Source organism: Balaenoptera ricei, chromosome 19 (genome assembly GCF_028023285.1).
Source record: "Balaenoptera ricei isolate mBalRic1 chromosome 19, mBalRic1.hap2, whole genome shotgun sequence".
In the NCBI taxonomy this organism is placed as follows: domain Eukaryota; kingdom Metazoa; phylum Chordata; class Mammalia; order Artiodactyla; family Balaenopteridae; genus Balaenoptera; species Balaenoptera ricei.
In genome coordinates, this window is record NC_082657.1 from 15,517,134 (window position 1) to 15,533,345 (window position 16,212).

General features: G+C 39.5%; 1 protein-coding gene across 1 annotated transcript in view; it reads left to right on the plus strand.

The window, feature by feature from the left end:
* The window catches only part of LOC132354002 (zinc finger protein 27-like), an 82,086-nt gene that overhangs the window by 46,147 nt on the left and 19,727 nt on the right, over window positions 1–16,212 (plus strand). Inside the window, 2 exon segments of the mRNA XM_059905516.1 lie at window positions 159–336; window positions 3,617–3,777. Of these exon segments, the coding sequence (XP_059761499.1) occupies window positions 159–336; window positions 3,617–3,777 (339 nt within the window).

Here is a 16,212-nt window from a genome sequence, read left to right on the forward strand (position 1 = left end):
CCCGCCCTAAAATAGCCTAATCGTCTAACAAAGGGCCTAGCCATTCGCCGTACGGCACAGATTTAAACATGGCCGCCCCCGGCGAGAGGTTGTCAAGCAGGCGCGGCCATCATACCTACCGTTAAAATTCAGAAACCCAGAATCCTGTTCTCTGGAAGGTTGCCAGGTGGCGGCCGACAGCCTCAAAGATGCGACTGAGTCTGCGCACGGCCACTCCGGATGGGAAATGCTCATTCCGTGGAGAGGCGGCGTGGTGCGGCAGTTTCAGGTTACGGGCGCGGATGCGGGGAAAATGGGAAAGGTCAGTGTGAGAAACAGTCCAAATTCAGGACCTGTGTAGGAGGGCGACCAGACGGCTACGGTGGCCCACCTGGGTCAGTCATGGGAACCCATAAGGCTCAGAGACTGAGGGTACTGAAGGGTTAAGTGATTGGGCGTCTGAGCCTCTTGGGGGAGAGAGTCTGTGGTGGCGGGTTTGTGTGAGTCAGTGTCAGTGTCTGTGAAGAAGATGGATTGGGAGTATATGGGTATCAATAAACGAGTATTCTTGATTGAGAGAGTGCGTGGGGGTCAGTTTATGGTAGTCTTCAAGGGTCTGAGGCCAAGTGGGTTTCTTCGAAGACACTGATTTGAATGGCGTTAGGGCTCAGTGATCAGAAGCCTGAGGGGTCAGGGATTGGAGGTTCTAAGTTCTGTTTGGGTACCTGGAACTGGTGATTGTGGAAACTTCGAGGTTCAGTTCTGAGGGTGGTCAGTGAGGATCAGTGTTTGGAGAAATCTTTAGGCCATCAGTGATGAAGACTCCCTTTAGATCATCGATGGGGGTATCTGAGGGCATCAGTGACTGGACTTTTGTATATCAGGGAATGGGGAATAGAGGGATCAATGGGGGGAAGATGTCAGTGATTGGGACTGTTAGTAATTGTGGGGGGAGGTAGGACAGTGGGAGTCAGCGATTGATCCCCAGTCTTTGGGATAGCATTGGAAATCAGTGTGGGTTCGCCATCAGGGATCTGTGTAATTCACTGTTTCACTGTTCGGCAATCAGAATGGATCAGTGAGTTTTGTAGTCACTGACTAAGTGGTCCTTGATGGTCAAATTTGGCATTCCGGGATATCTGTGACTACAAGGACCTCTGGGAGTTATAGATTGGAGACACCGCGTGTGTCTGTGATTAGGAGGCTTAATGGGGGGTTGGTGTTGAGGCTTGCAAAATGCAGACGTTGGGGATGGGAGAGTCAAGGATTTGAGGCTGCATCCCTGCACAGTGGGAACACACTTCACCCATGTGACATGCCCCAGCTGATGAGCAGCCAGTTCCGTTCAGTTCGTTAGGGCCAAAGCCCACCTCAAAACTCTTTTTGAAACCTCCCTCTCTGGGAATTGCCTGGCAGTCCAGTGGGTAGGACTGCGTGCTTTCACTACTGAGGGCCCAGGTTCAATCCCTGGTGGGGGAACTAAGATCCTGCAAGCCACGGGGAGCAACCAAAAAAAAAAAGAAACCTTCGTCTCCCTTTTTTACCGTTCCCCACATTAGTGAAAGTGCTTTGAAAGGATCAAGTGTTAGAATTCTCTAAAGTAACATCTTGTTAAAAATGCATATTTCTCCTAATATTTCCTTTAAGGTTCTTTCTGGAAAATGTAATGACATGTCCATCTGTGACAGCATCCGAAGAGTCAGCCTGGTTTCTGGAAATCTATTCTGACTCCATGGCAGCTAGGATGGATGTAACTTTGCCTGTGGTTAGAAAACAAAGGGTTTACTGAGTAAGTATCTAAACTGATGTAAAAGATTTTGCTGAAGGAGCAAACCTTGAGAGCATTCGGAAAATACTTTTATCTAGGCTTAACTTTAAAATAATGTTCTCACCAAACACACACACACACACACACACAAAGAAAGAAAAAAAAGGTAATTATGTGAGGTGATGGAGATGTTAACTAACCCTGTCGTGGTAATCATTTTGCAATGCATACATGTATCACATCAGGGCATTGTACACCTTAAACTTACACAGTGTTATATGTCAATTATATCTCTATAAGGATGGGGGAAAAAAAGATGAATTATGGAAGGAAAAGAAACTGGATCTAGAAGTTACTGTGTTCTAAGAATTTTTTTGCTTCGTTCTGTGTTTTTTACGCATGGCACGTTTGACCTCCTTGAATCTGTGCCATATAAAATCCTGGCAGAACAATTCAATAAACGTAAAACCACAATAACAACCGCAAAAACAAAAGTTAAAGCTACTTTTAGAAACTGTTCTTCACTGAAATTAAAGTCAAACTAATGGTGATTAAGATGGACTGAGACAAAATTACAAATGAAATGCAAATAAGATTTTGACCATTAGCTTAATAAAAGGGTGAAATGCTGAAACAGTATTTTAATTGTTTTTATAAATATTACATTCAATCCTTATGTAGTCTTTAGACAAAACACAATGAGTATATCACCTTAAGGAGCAAAGGAAGTTGAGAGGTAAGGCAGGTAACATCTTTCAGAAGCCATACATGTCAAGCTTTCATTTTTAGAGCAGACAGTTCCTGATTTCTACCTGCACAGAATCAAAGATACAGAACACATATGCATGGGTAGGGAGTTAGGGCATTTTCTTTTTCTTGTAGCTCTTTTCCTTCATCACCTACACTGTGCTTAATGCCAGGTTTGGGAGCAAATACTTTTTCTTTTTTAAGTTTTTAACATAAATCTTTTATTGAGATGTAAAATGCATAGAAAAATATACATACAGCTCAATGAATTGTCACAAAGAGAACACCCCTGGGCGTTCAGATCAGAAGACAACGTTCTAGCACCCTGAAATTCTCATGATACCCCCTCCCAGTTACTACCCTGCCATGGGGAACCATTCTCCCAATTCTAACATTACAGATTAATTTTGTCTGTTCTTGAACTCTAATTAAATGGAATATCTATACCTGATGGGGTGGCAGTATGTGGGTCTATGTGAAAAAATTTTTTAAGTTTGAATACAGATTGTTTCATTTTATTTATGCAAGAAACATTTTTCCAGGTCGTTTCCAGATCTGGACACAGATACACAGACAGTCGAGTATTCTTATGTTAAGGCTACAGCTCAGTGAATTTTTATATTGCAGAGAACTGTGTAAACACAACGTAGATCACGATATACATCATTTCTAGCATGCCGAAGCCTTCCTTATCAGTCAATACCCACTGCCGCCCCTGGGTATAATTCAGTGGATTAATTTTGCCTGTTTTTGAACTTGAATTAAATGGAATCATAGAAATAATCTGAAGCCAAAACATTCATACAATGTGGAAGTTTTGTCTGAAATTCTGAAACCAGACACACACCAGGATAAAATTCTGTTCTATAGCCCTGGCTTGGCCATTTGAGATTGCCTGTTTTCTGTTATTCCCTCTGGAATCCAAAAACATAAACATTTAAGTGAACCCTGCAGTTTGGGGTGAATTTGGAGTCAGGATCCTGTTAATGAAGTTAACAAGTTAAGGCTGGTTCTTCTTTGTAGGTAATTTGGAGGGGGACCTCAGAGACCCCTGGTCAAAATCTCTTAGCCTTTGGAGACTGGCAATTGGCTGCAGAGACTGAATAAGGCAGCTTGAAAAAGAGCCTGCAGGGAATTCCCTGGCGGTCCAGTGGATAGGACTTGGCACTTTCACTGCTGTGGCCCGGGTTTGATCCCTGGTCAGGAAACTAAGATACTGCAAGCAGCGGGTCATGGCCAAAAAACAAAAAAGCCTCCATGTGGTTGCCTGCCTCCATTTGACAGTAAGTTATAGACATGATAGCCCTTTTTACCCCTAATGTGAATTTCCTGAGTACAAGAACATTTTCTTATATGACCACAATATAATTATCAAAAGCAGGAAAGTTAACATTGAAACACTATTATTATTTAAAAAAATTTTTTTCACATCTTTATTGGAGTATAAATGCTTTACAATGTTGTGTTAGTTTCTGCTGTACAACAGAGTGAATCAGGTATATGTATACATATATCCCCACATCCCCTCCCTCTCAAGCCTCCCTCCCACCCTCCCTATCCCACCCCTCTAGGTCATCACAAAGCCTCGAGCTGATCTCCCTGTGCTATGCAGCAGCTTCCCACTAGCCATCCATTTTATATTTGATTGTGTATATACATCAATGCTACTCTCTTACTTCATCCCAGCTTCCCCTTCCCCCTCCATGCCCTCAAGTCTGTTCTCTACGTCTGTGTCTTTATTCCTGCCCTGCCACTAGGTTCATCAGTCCCGCTTTTTTAAATTCCATATATATGCGTTAGCATACAGTATTTGTTTCTCTCTTTCTGACTTACTTCACTCTGTATGACAGATTCTAGGTCCATCCACCTCACTCCAAATAACTCAATTTCGTTCCTTTTTATGGCTGAGTAATATTCCATTGTATATATGTGCCACATCGTCTTTATCCAGTCATCTATTGATGGACATTTAGGTTGCTTCCATGTCCTGGCTATTATAAATAGTGCTGCAGTGAACATTGTGGTACATGTCTCTTTTTGAATTATGGTTTTCTCGGGGCATATGCCCAGTAGTGGGATTGCTGGGTCATATGGTAGTTCTGTTTTTAGTTTTTTAAGGAACCTCCATACTGTCCTCCGTAGTGGCTGTATCAATTTACATTCCCACCAACAGTGCAAGAGGGTTCCCTTTTCTCCACACCCTCTCCAGCATTTATTGTTTGTAGAATTTTTGCTGATGGCCATTCTGATACCTCATTGTGGTTTTGATTTGCATTTCTCTAATGATTAGTGATATTGAACATCTTTTCATACATTTGTTGGCCATCTGTATGTCTTCTTTGGAGAAATGTCTATTTAGGTCTTAACGCCCATTTTTGGACTGGGTTGTTTGTTTTTGTGATATTGAGCTGCATGAGCTGCTTGTACATTTTGGAGATTAATCCTTTGTCAGTTGCTTCATTTGCAAATATTTTCTCCCTTTCTGAGGGTTGTCTTTTCTTCTTGTTTATGGTTTCCCTTGCTGTGCAAAAGCTTTTAAGTTTCATTAGGTCCCATTTGAAACAGTATTATTATTGAAACAGTATTATTATTGTTATCATAGTAGCATCAAGTGAAAAAAAAATCAAAAACAAAACACACAACATAAGAGCTGTGAGTTGAGTTTTATTCAGTGTCTTACTGAGAACTATAGCCCAGGAGACAACCTGTCAGCTCTGAGGAACTGCTACGAAGAGGTAGGGGAGAAGCCAGTATGTATATGATTTTTTTTGACTGGGAAATACATGTAGTCAAGCATATAAAGATTATTGCTAGTCACAAAGAACAAACATCTCAAGTTAATGATTTTAGTGCTTTTCTGTGTATGGAAGAATTTGGGGTCATTGAAATTCTTCCTTAGATATGCATCTTAACTATCTAGGTGCCCTTCTAACCAAAGCACAGAGTGCCTCCTGTCTTTTCCATTCTCAATTTCCCTCAGGGCATACTGTCAGTAGGCACCCACAGTGGCTAATGACTTGATACTTGTAGAACTGGAATGGTGAGCAACATTTTTTGTTTACAGCTGTCTCATCCACAGACCTTATTTAGATTTCTTTAACTGTCCCAATAATGTCCTTTATAACAATTATGTTTTTCTGGTCCAGGAATCTAATCCAGGATTACATGTTGCATTTAGTTGTCATGTCTCTTTAGAGTCCTTTAATTTGGAATATTCTCTCAGTCACTTTTTGCCTCTTTTGACCTTGATGTTTTGAGGAGTACAAGCTAGTTATTTTTATAGGATGTCCTTCATTTGAGTTTTTCTGATTTTCCTTATGAAATATGTACATTTCTGATTGCTACTGGAGTTATGGTGTGTCCTCAATGTCACATATCAGGAGATGCATGATGTTGGTTTGTCATATTGCTGGTAATGTTAACTATGATCATTTGGTTAAGGTTATCCACTGTAACCTTAATAGTGGGTTGTTCACTATAAAGTTATGTTAGTAAGTATCTTATGGGGGCATTTTTTGAGACCATGTAAATAACCTCAAACTTTCATTCACTAGTGTTAATATTATCCTTTAATGATTGTTGCCTGAGTCAATTACTACTGTTATGGTTGCCAAACGATGATTTTCTAATTGTATCATTCCCTTATATTGATTAGTTGGAGCTTTCCCTTATCCCCCATGTATTTATCAGTATAAATATGATAGTGCGTCCTAGTTACATATAAAACAGGAGCTACACATTAGTAACTTACAAGCTGTTTACAGTGTTGCGTTAGATCATGAGCCAGAGCTCAAACCTTCTAAATCTCAAAGAAAACATCTTGGGAGATTGACTAGTTTACAGAGAAAGAGTTGTCAGATCATGTGACAAATAACCCACATAGACAGGAAACCTCTAGGGTCCCACTCTGGCCAGATAGATTTCTAAAGTGCTGTCACAATGAGGGATTTGGGAGCTAGAGAAGGAAAAGAAACGGACTGTCAGAAATGTAGTAGAACTGTCAAAACCTGATGAAATGATCCATACATATTGTAAAACCCAAGTCATGGTTTTATTGATTCTGTGACAGTGTATCATATTGTATTTTTAAAAAATCTTGGTGGAAAAGGTCAGATGAGATTATGTGGGATAGTTTCTTCAGTTGAGTTATACCAAACTGTGGGTAGTTTTCTGTGGTTTTATTTTCTGTCTTGATTAAATGTTTAATCAAAGAAGTTAGAAGATATATATGAAAAGTGGAAGGAATCAATAGATACAAACGGAGAAATTAATGAGTTAAAAAAGAAGAAAGGGAAAACTGATAAATCTGATTTTTTTAAAAATCAAAAATATAGATTAAACCACTAGCAAACCTTATCAAGTCAAGAGGAAATTAACAGATATACAAATACTGCAAAAAAGGAGAATAACCATATCATTAAGAAATATCTTTGTAAAACTTTACATTAATATATTTTCAAGGCTGATGCAAAGAATGATTTTCTAGGAATATATGGATATACGAAAATTCCATACAAAGAGAAGGAAAACTAAAAGCTGTGCAAATTTGAAATACTCAGAAAGGTACCTGTACACCACCTCCTGCCATTCCCTATTTCTCTTCTCAAAAAAGAAAGACAAGGCTTAGATAGTTCAGTTGGTGTTTGAGATTTGAAGTAGTTTCCAAATAACTTACAGTTCTTCAAATAGTTAAATTCTCCGAGGGAATTTATAAAGGAGGAGAATGCTACCACCTGTTTTTATAAAGTCATCAGTGTTGCTGTCAACAAAAAATTAGTCAGTTGATCTAAGAAAGAAATGGAAAACTTTATTCAAGCCAAATTTGAGGACTATAACCCGGGGGGAGCATCTCAGAAAGCTCTGAGAACTGTTCTACCTGTTAGAAGTCAAGGCACAGTTATATAAATGTTTTGAGACAGAGTTTTGTACAGTAAATGATATATTATTGACAGTTTACACAATCTAGATCTAAGCATCATCGTGGCCCCTTACAAGATCAAGAAGGAATGTTATCTTTTAAGGAGTTGTCTTGTTGATGCTAGGAGAATGTTGCTCTTTATGGTTGAGCAGGTGTTTCTGCCCATGGGGGAGGTTTGGTTGATGCATAATGCAGATGCACAATGCACAACAGCAGAGAGAGGAAGCCAGAGGTCAGAGAAAATTTTTTATGTTTGAATTTTTCCTTGACAGAAAATATGGATTTTATTTCACATTGCACTGATTGCAAAACTAGAAAAGGTGGGATTGCATAAGAAAACTATAGACCAACTTTGTGAATATATATGCAAAATCTTTTTTAAAAAATAAACAGTATATTCAAATAATAATGCATTCTGACTGAGAGGAAATTCATTCTAAAGATTTAAGGAAAGTTCATGGTTTTTTTTTGAATTTTATTTTATTTTTTATACAGCAGGTTCTTATTAGTTATCTATTTTATACATATTAGTGTATACATGTCAATCCCAATCTGCCAATTCATCACACCACCACCACTCCCCACCCCCCCCTGCCACTTTCCCCCCTTGGTGTCCATACATTTGTTCTCTATATCTGTGTCTCTATTTCTGCCCTGCAAACCAGTTCATCTGTACCATTTTTCTAGGCTCCACATATATGCGTTAATATACAATATTTGTTTTTCTCTTTCTGACTTACTTCACTCTGTATAACAGTCTCTAGATCCATCCACATCTCTACAAATGACCCAATTTTGTTCCTTTCTGTGGCTGACTAATATTCCATTGTATATGTGTACCACAAATGACCCAATTTCGTTCCTTTTTATGGCTGAGTAATATTCCATTGTATACATGTACCACATCTTTTTTATCCATTCGTCTGTCAATGGGAATTTAGGTTGCTTCCATGACCTGGCTATTGTAAATAGTGCTGCAGTGAACATTGGGGTGCATGTGTCTTTTTTTTTTTTTTTTAATTTTATTTATTTATTTATTTTTGCTGTGTCGGGTCTCCGTTTCTGTGTGAGGGCTTTCTCCAGTTGCGGCAAGCCGGGGCCACTCTTCATCGCGGTGCGCGGGCCTCTCACTATCGCAGCCTCTCTTGTTGCAGAGCACAGGCTCCAAACGCGCAGGCTCAGTAGTTGTGGCTCACGGGCCTAGTCGCTCCGTGGCATGTGGGATCTTCCTGGACCAGGGCTCGAACCCGTGTCCCCTGCATTGGCAGGCAGATTCTCAACCACTGCGCCACCAGGGAAGCCCTGCATGTGTCTTTTTGAATTATGGTTTTCTCTGGGTATATGCCCAGTAGTGGGATTGCTGGGTCATATGGTAATTCTGTTTTTCGTTTTTTAAGGAACCTCCATACTGTTCTCCATAGTGGCTGTATCAATTTATATTCCCACCAACAGTGCAAGAGGGTTCCCTTTTCTTCACACCCCCTCCAGCATTTGTTGTTTGTAGATTTTCTGATGATGCCCATTCTAACTGTGTGAGGTGATACCTCACTGTAGTTTTGATTTGCATTTCTCTAATAATTAGTGATGTTAAGCAGCTTTTCATGTGCTTCTTGCCCATCTGTATGTCTTCTTTGGAGAAATGTCTATTTAGGTCTTCTGCCCATTTTTGGATTGGGTTGTTTGTTTTTTTAATATTGAGCTGCATGAGCTGCTTATGTATTTTGGAGATTAATCCTTTGTCCGTTGATACGTTTGCAAATATTTTCTCCCATTCTAAGGGTTGTCTTTTCGTCTTGTTTTTAGTTTCCTTTGCTTTGCAAAAGCTTTGAAGTTTCATTAGGTCCCATTTGTTTATTTTTGTTTTTATTTCCATTACTCTAGGAGGTGGATCAAAAAAGATCTTGCTGTGATTTATGTCAAAGTGTGTTCTTCCTATGTTTTCCTCTAAGAGTTTTATAGTGTCTGGTCTTACATTTAGGTCTCTACTCCATTTTGAGTTTATTTTTGTGTATGGTGTTAGGAAGTGTTCTAATTTCATTCTTTTACATGTAACTGTCCAGTTTTCCCAGCACCACTTATTGAAGAGGCTGTCTTTTCTCCATTGTATATCCTTGCCTCCTTCGTCATAGATTAGTTGACCATAGGTGCGTGAGTTTATCTCTGGGCTTTCTATCCTGTTCCTTGATCTATATTTCTGTTTTTGTGCCAGTACTATATTGTCTTGATTACTGTAGCTTTGTAATATAGTCTGAAGCCAGGGAGTCTGATTCCTGCAGCTCCGTTTTTTTCCCTCAAGACTGCTTTGGCTAATCAGGGTCTTTTTTGTCTCCATACAAATTTTAAGATTTTTTGTTCTAGTTCTGCAAAAAATGCCACTGGTAATTTGATAGGGATTGCATTGAATCTGTAGAATGCCTTGGGTAGTATAGTCATTTTCACAATATTCATTCTTCCAATCCAAGAACATGGTATATCTCTCCATCTGTTTGTGTTAACTTTGATTTCTTTCATCAGTGTCTTATAGTTTTCTGAATACAGGTCTTTTACCTCCTTAGGTAGGTTTATTTCTAGGTATTTTATTCTTTTTGTTGCAATGGTGAATGGGATTGTTTCCTTAATTTCTCTTTCCAATCTTTCGTTATTAGTGTATAGGAATGCAAGAGGTTTCTGTGCATTAATTTTGTATCCTGCAACTTTACCAAATTCATTGCTTAGCTCTAGTTGTTTTCTGGTGGCATCTTTAGGATTCTCTATTTATAGTATCATGTCATCTGCAAACAGTGACAGTTTTACTTCTTCTTTTCCAATTTGTATTCCTTTTATTTCTTTTTCTTCTCTGATTGCTGTGGCTAATACTTCCAAAACTATGTTGAATAATAGTGGCAAGAGTGGACATCCTTGTCTTGTTCCTGATCTTAGAGGAAATGCTTTCAGTTTTTCACCATTGAGAATGATGTTTGCTGTGGGTTTGTCGTCTATGGCCTTTATTATGTTGAGGTAGTTTCCCTCTATCCCCACTTTCTGGAGAGTTTTTATCATAAATGGGTGTTGAATTTTGTCAAAAGCTTTTTCTGCATCTATTGAGATGATCATATGGTTTTTATTCTTCAATTTGTTAATATGGTGTATCACATTGATTGATTTGCATATATTGAAGAATTCTTGCATTCCTGGCATAAATCCCACTTGATCATGGTGTATGATCCTTTTAATGTGTTGTTGGATTCTGTTTGCTAGTTTTTTGTTCAGGATTTTTGCATCTATATTCATCAGTGATATTGGTGTGTCATTTTCTTTTTTTTGTAGTATCTTTGTCTGGTTTTGGTATCAGGGTGATGGTGGCCTCATAGAATGAGTTTGGGAGTGTTCCTTCCTCTGCAATTTTTTGGAAGAGTTTTGGAAGGATGGGTGTTAGCTCTTCTCTAAATGTTCGATAGAATTCACCTGTGAAGCCTGGACTTCTGGTCCTGGACTTTTGTTTGTTGGAAGATTTTTAATCACAGTTTCAATTTCAGTGCTTTTGATTGGTCTGTTTATATTTTCCATTTCTTCCTGATTCAGTCTTGGAAGGTTATACCTTTCTAAGAATTTGTCCATTTCTTCCAGCTTGTCCATTTTATTGGCATAGAGTTGCTTGTAGTAGTCTCTTAGGATGCTTTGTATTTCTGCAGTGTCTGTTGTAACTTCTCCTTTTTCATTTCTAATTTTATTGATTTCAGTCCTCTCCCTCTTTTTCTTGATGAGTCTGGCTAAAGGTTTATCAATTTTGTTTATCTTCTCAAAGAACCAGCTTTTAGTTTTATTGATCTTTGCCATTGTTTCCTTCATTTCTTTTTCATTTATTTCTGATCTGATATTTATGATTTCTTTCCTTCTGCTAACTTTGGGTTTTTTTGTTCATCTTTTCTAATTGCTTTAAGTGTAAGGTTAGATTGTTTATTTGAGATTTTTCTTGTTTCTTGAGGTAGCCTTGTATAGCTATAAACTTCCCTCTTAGAACTGCTTTTGCTGCATCCCATAGGTTTTGGGTCATCGTGTTTTTCATTGTCATTTTTTTCTAGGTATTTTTTGATTTCCTCTTTGATTTCTTCAGTAATCTCTTAGTTATTTAGTAACGTATTATTTAGCCTCCATGTGTTTGTGTTTTTTAATATTTTTTTCCCTGTAATTGATTTCTAATCTCATAGCGTTGTGGTCAGAAAAGATGCTTGATATGATTTCAATTTTCTTAAATTTATTGAGGCTTGATTTGTGACCCAAGATGTGATCTATCCTGGAGAATGTTCCATATGCACTTGAGAAGAAAGTGTAATCTGCTGATTTTGGATGGAATGTCCTATAAATATCAATTAAATCTATCTGGTCTATTGTGTCATTTAAAGCTTGTGTTTCCTTATTCATGTTCTGTCTGGATGATATGTCCATTGGTGTAAGTGAGGTGTTAAAGTCCCCCGCTATTATCGTGTTACTGTCAATATCCTCTTTTATAGCTGTTAGCAGTTGCCTTATGTTTTGAGGTGCTCCTATGTTGGGTGCATATATATTTATAATTGTTATATCTTCTTCTTGGATTGACCCCTTGATCATTATGTAGTGTCCTTCCTTGTCTCTTGTAACATTCTTTATTTTAAAGTCTATTTTATCTGATATGAGTATTGCTACTCTAGCTTTCTTTTGATTTCCATTTGCATGGAATATCTTTTTCCATCCCCTCACTTTCAGTCTGTATGTGTCCCTAGGTCTGAAGTGGGTCTCTTGTAGACAGCATAAGTATGGGTCTTGTTTTTGTATCCATTCAGCCAGTCTATATCTTTTGGTTGGAGCATTTAATCCATTTACATTTAAGGTAATTATCAATATGTATGTTCCTATTACCATTTTCTTAATTGTTTTGGGTTTGTTATTGTAGATCTCTTCCTTCTCTTGTGTTTCCTGCCTACAGAAGTTCCTTTAGCATTTGCTGTAAACCTGGTTTGGTGGTGCTGAATTCTCTTAACTTTTGCTTGTCTGTAAAGGTTTTAATTTCTCCTTCAAATCTGAATGAGATCCTTGCCGGGTAGAGTAATCTTGGCTGTAGGTTCTTCCCTTTCATCACTTTAAATATATCGTGCCACTCCCTTCTGGCTTGTAGAGATTCTGCTGAGAAATCAGCTGCTAACCTTATGGGAGTTCCATTGTATGTTATTTGTTGTTTTTCCCTTGTTGATTTCAATAATTTTTCTTTGTCTTAAAGTTTTGTCAACTTGATTACTATGTGTCTCGGAGTGTTTCTCCTTGGGTTTATCCTGCCTGGGACTCTGCACTTCCTGGACTTGGGTGGCTATTTCCTTTCCCATGTTAGGGAAGTTTTCGACTATAGTCTCTGCAAATATTTTCTCAGGTCCTTTCTCTCTCTCTTCTCCTTCTGGGACTCCTATAATGCGAATGTTGTTGCATTTAATGTTGTCCCAGAGGTCTCTTAGGCTGTCTTCATTTCTTTTCATTCTTTTTTCTTTATTCTGTTCCACTGCAGTGAATTCCACCATTCTGTCTTCCAGGTCACTTATCCGTTCTTCTGCCTCAGTTATTCTGCTATTCCTTCTAGTGTACTTTTCATTTCAGTTATTGTATTGTTCATCTCTGTTTGTTTGTTCTTTAAGTCTTCTAGGTCTTTGTTAAACACTTCTTGCATCTTCTCCATCTTTGCCTCCATTCTTTTTCCAAGGTCCTGGATCATCTTCACTATCATTATTCTGAACTCTTTTTCTGGAAGGTTGCCTATCTCCACTTCATTTACGTTTTTTGGGGGGTTTTACCTTGTTCCTTCATCTGGTACATAGTCCTCTGCCTTTTCATTCTGTCTATCTTTCTGTGAATGTGGTTTTCCTTCCACAGGCTTCAGAATTGTAGTTCTTCTTGCTTCTGCTGTCTGCCCTCTGGTGGATGAGGCTATCTAAGAGGCTTGTGCAAGCTTCCTGATGGGAGGGACTGTTGGTGGGTAGAGCTGCATGTTGCTCTGGTGGGCAGAGCTCAGTAAAACTTTAATCCGCTTGTCTGCTGATGGGTGGGGCTGGGTTCCCTCCCTGTTGGTTGTTTGGCCTGAGGCCGCCCAGCACTGGAGCCTACCTGGCTTTTTGGTGGGGCTAATGACATACTCTGGGAGGGCTCACACCAACGAGTACTTCCCAGAACTTCTGCTGCCATTGTCCTTGTCCCCACAGTGAGCCACAGCCACCCCCTGCCTCTGCAGGAGAGCCTCCAACACTAGCAGGTAGGTCTGGTTCAGTCTCCTATGGGGTCACTGCTCCTTCCCCTGGGTCCTGATGCGCATACTACTTTGTGTGTGCCCTCCACGAATGGAGTCTCTGTTTCTCCCAGTCCTGTCAAAGTCCTGCAGTCAAATCCCGCTAGCCTTCAAAGTCTAATTCTCTAGGAATTCCTCCTCCCATTGCCGTACCCCCAGGTTGGGAAGCCTGACGCAGGGCTCAGAACCTTCACTCCGGTGGGTGGACTTCTGTGGTATAAGTGTTCTCCAGTTTGTGAGTCACCCACCCAGCAGTTATGGGATTTGATTTTATTGTGATTACGCCCCTCCTACCATCTCATTGCTGCTTCTCCTTTGTCTTTGGATGTGGGGTATCTTTTTTCGTGAGTTCCAGTGTCTTCCTGTTGATGACTGTTCAGCAGTTAGTTGTGATTCTGGTGCTCTCACAAGAGGGAGTGAGCGCACGTCCTTCTACTCTGCCATCTTGAACCAATCTTCAAGGAAAGTTCAGTGTTATTTAAAGAACTTATTAATGAATTTCACCATGTTAGTAAGTCAGAGAAGAAATACCCTACAGTCATCTCATAGATGATAAAAAATAAAAAAGCTTTTAATAAAGTTCAACATCTCTTCTGGATTTTCTAAAAAATAGTAAGACTATTTGAATACTTTCTTTTTTTTTGGTTCTCTGACCAGGGATCAAACCCATGCCCTCTGCAGTGGAAGTGCAGAGTCCTAACCACTGGACTGCCAGGGAATTCCCCAGTTGAATACTTTCTTAACATGATTAAGATCTTCTTTATCTCAAATTGAAAGTCAGTATCAGATTTCTTGGCAGAACACTAAGCATTCCCATTCAAGTTCGCAGCCTCTCCCAATTGTGTTTTCTTCTTTTTCTAGAGTGCTAGTGTTACCAAACCAAACTTGGGTCTGCTCGCCCACTGCACACCAAAGTCAATCTACTGACACTGGGTTGTGGTGAAGGAAAGTACAGCATTTACTGCAGGCACCAAGCAAGGAGAACAAGCAGCTCGTGCTCAACAGACCCAAACTCCCTGATGGCTTTTAGGAAATGTTTTTTAAATGCAGCATTTGGGGTTAGGGCTGCAGTTCATGGGCTTTCTTCTGATTGGTTGGTGGTGAGGTAAGAGGGTGATGTTTCGGGAGTCTTAATCATCAACCTTCTGTTCCAGCCAGTCTGGGGTCTAGGGGCTTATGGTCAGCACTTAGTCACCATCCTGCACCTGGGTGAGGGGGGTCTTAGTTTCTGCTGAACAACTCAGAAGTATGCATCCAATTGGTATGTATATCCCTTGGGGAGTAACTAGGATTGCTTAACTGCTTTTCCTTTGTTTCTGCATTCTATCACTTCTCTAATTAGTTCCTGCTTGAGTCTGTCTTTGGAACTCAGGGAAGGCCTTGGAGACTAAAGCCTTTTTCTACAAATAGAAACAGGTAACGCAGAGGGCCTTTTGTACCAGGGAGGGCCCCGCAGGGTCCTGCTCAGTTTCAACCCCAACTTTTCTTTGATACTCCTCAATCTTGAGGGGAACAGGGGCGGGACAAGAAGGGAATAAAATTTTGGATAGAGAGGTTAATCGTAAACTCAGCAGGGGAACTTAGTTTTAGGGGGACTTGGTTTCACTAGTGGGTGCAGTTCATCAGGGAATGAGATAAGAGGTATAAAATACTGGAAGAAGAGAAGAGAAAACTAAGTTTTCGTGGATGATATAATTATATACACCGCCCCCCCCCCCTCAAGCTGAAAAGGATTAACTCTAAAACCATTACAGACATTAAGAAAGCTCAGTAAAGTGTCTGGTTTAAAATGAATATAGGAAAATAGATTGATGACTTTTCCATTTCAGTCAGTAATTCAGTGGGTGAAAATATGCCATTTAGAATAGCAACCAAAAACACAATTAACTACCTAGTGATAAATATAAAGAGAGTTAGAGTACCCTTATGCTGCAAAGTATAAAACTGTTTTGAGATGTAAGGGAAGTTTTGAATAAATGGAGAAGTCTTGATCTTGGATTGGAAGGCTCATTTTTCAAAATTGTCATCATTTTCTTATATGGACAAATTCAATGTAGTGTCAAGCAAACTCTAAGAAATGTTGGTTGTTTTTTTTTTAACTATTACAGAATAATTCTACATTTCGTACCAAAAATGAAACATTCGAGAATAGCCGGGATATTTCTGAAAAATAAGTAATGAGAGGCACCCTGCCAGGCAAAGTTTTCAAACATGTTATACAGCTTTGGGAGATAAAGACTGTGACCCAAGAGGAAGAGTAAGTTGAGGGAAGAGATACTGAGTTCACTTTTGTGAGTGGCGAGGAGAGATCCATGATCTATCTGGTTTTAAATTTGTGCCTGAGAGCATCCAGGTGTTGGTATCTATATAGTAACATATGGCTTTTGAGTTCAAATGTTAGGGTCTGGTGATAAGGATGTGCAAGTCACAGTCGTGTAGGGAAGGAGGAGATGGCATCCCTTCAGGTGACTGCCATGCTGCTGTTGGGGACTGACTGCATGGTGGTACCACTTACCA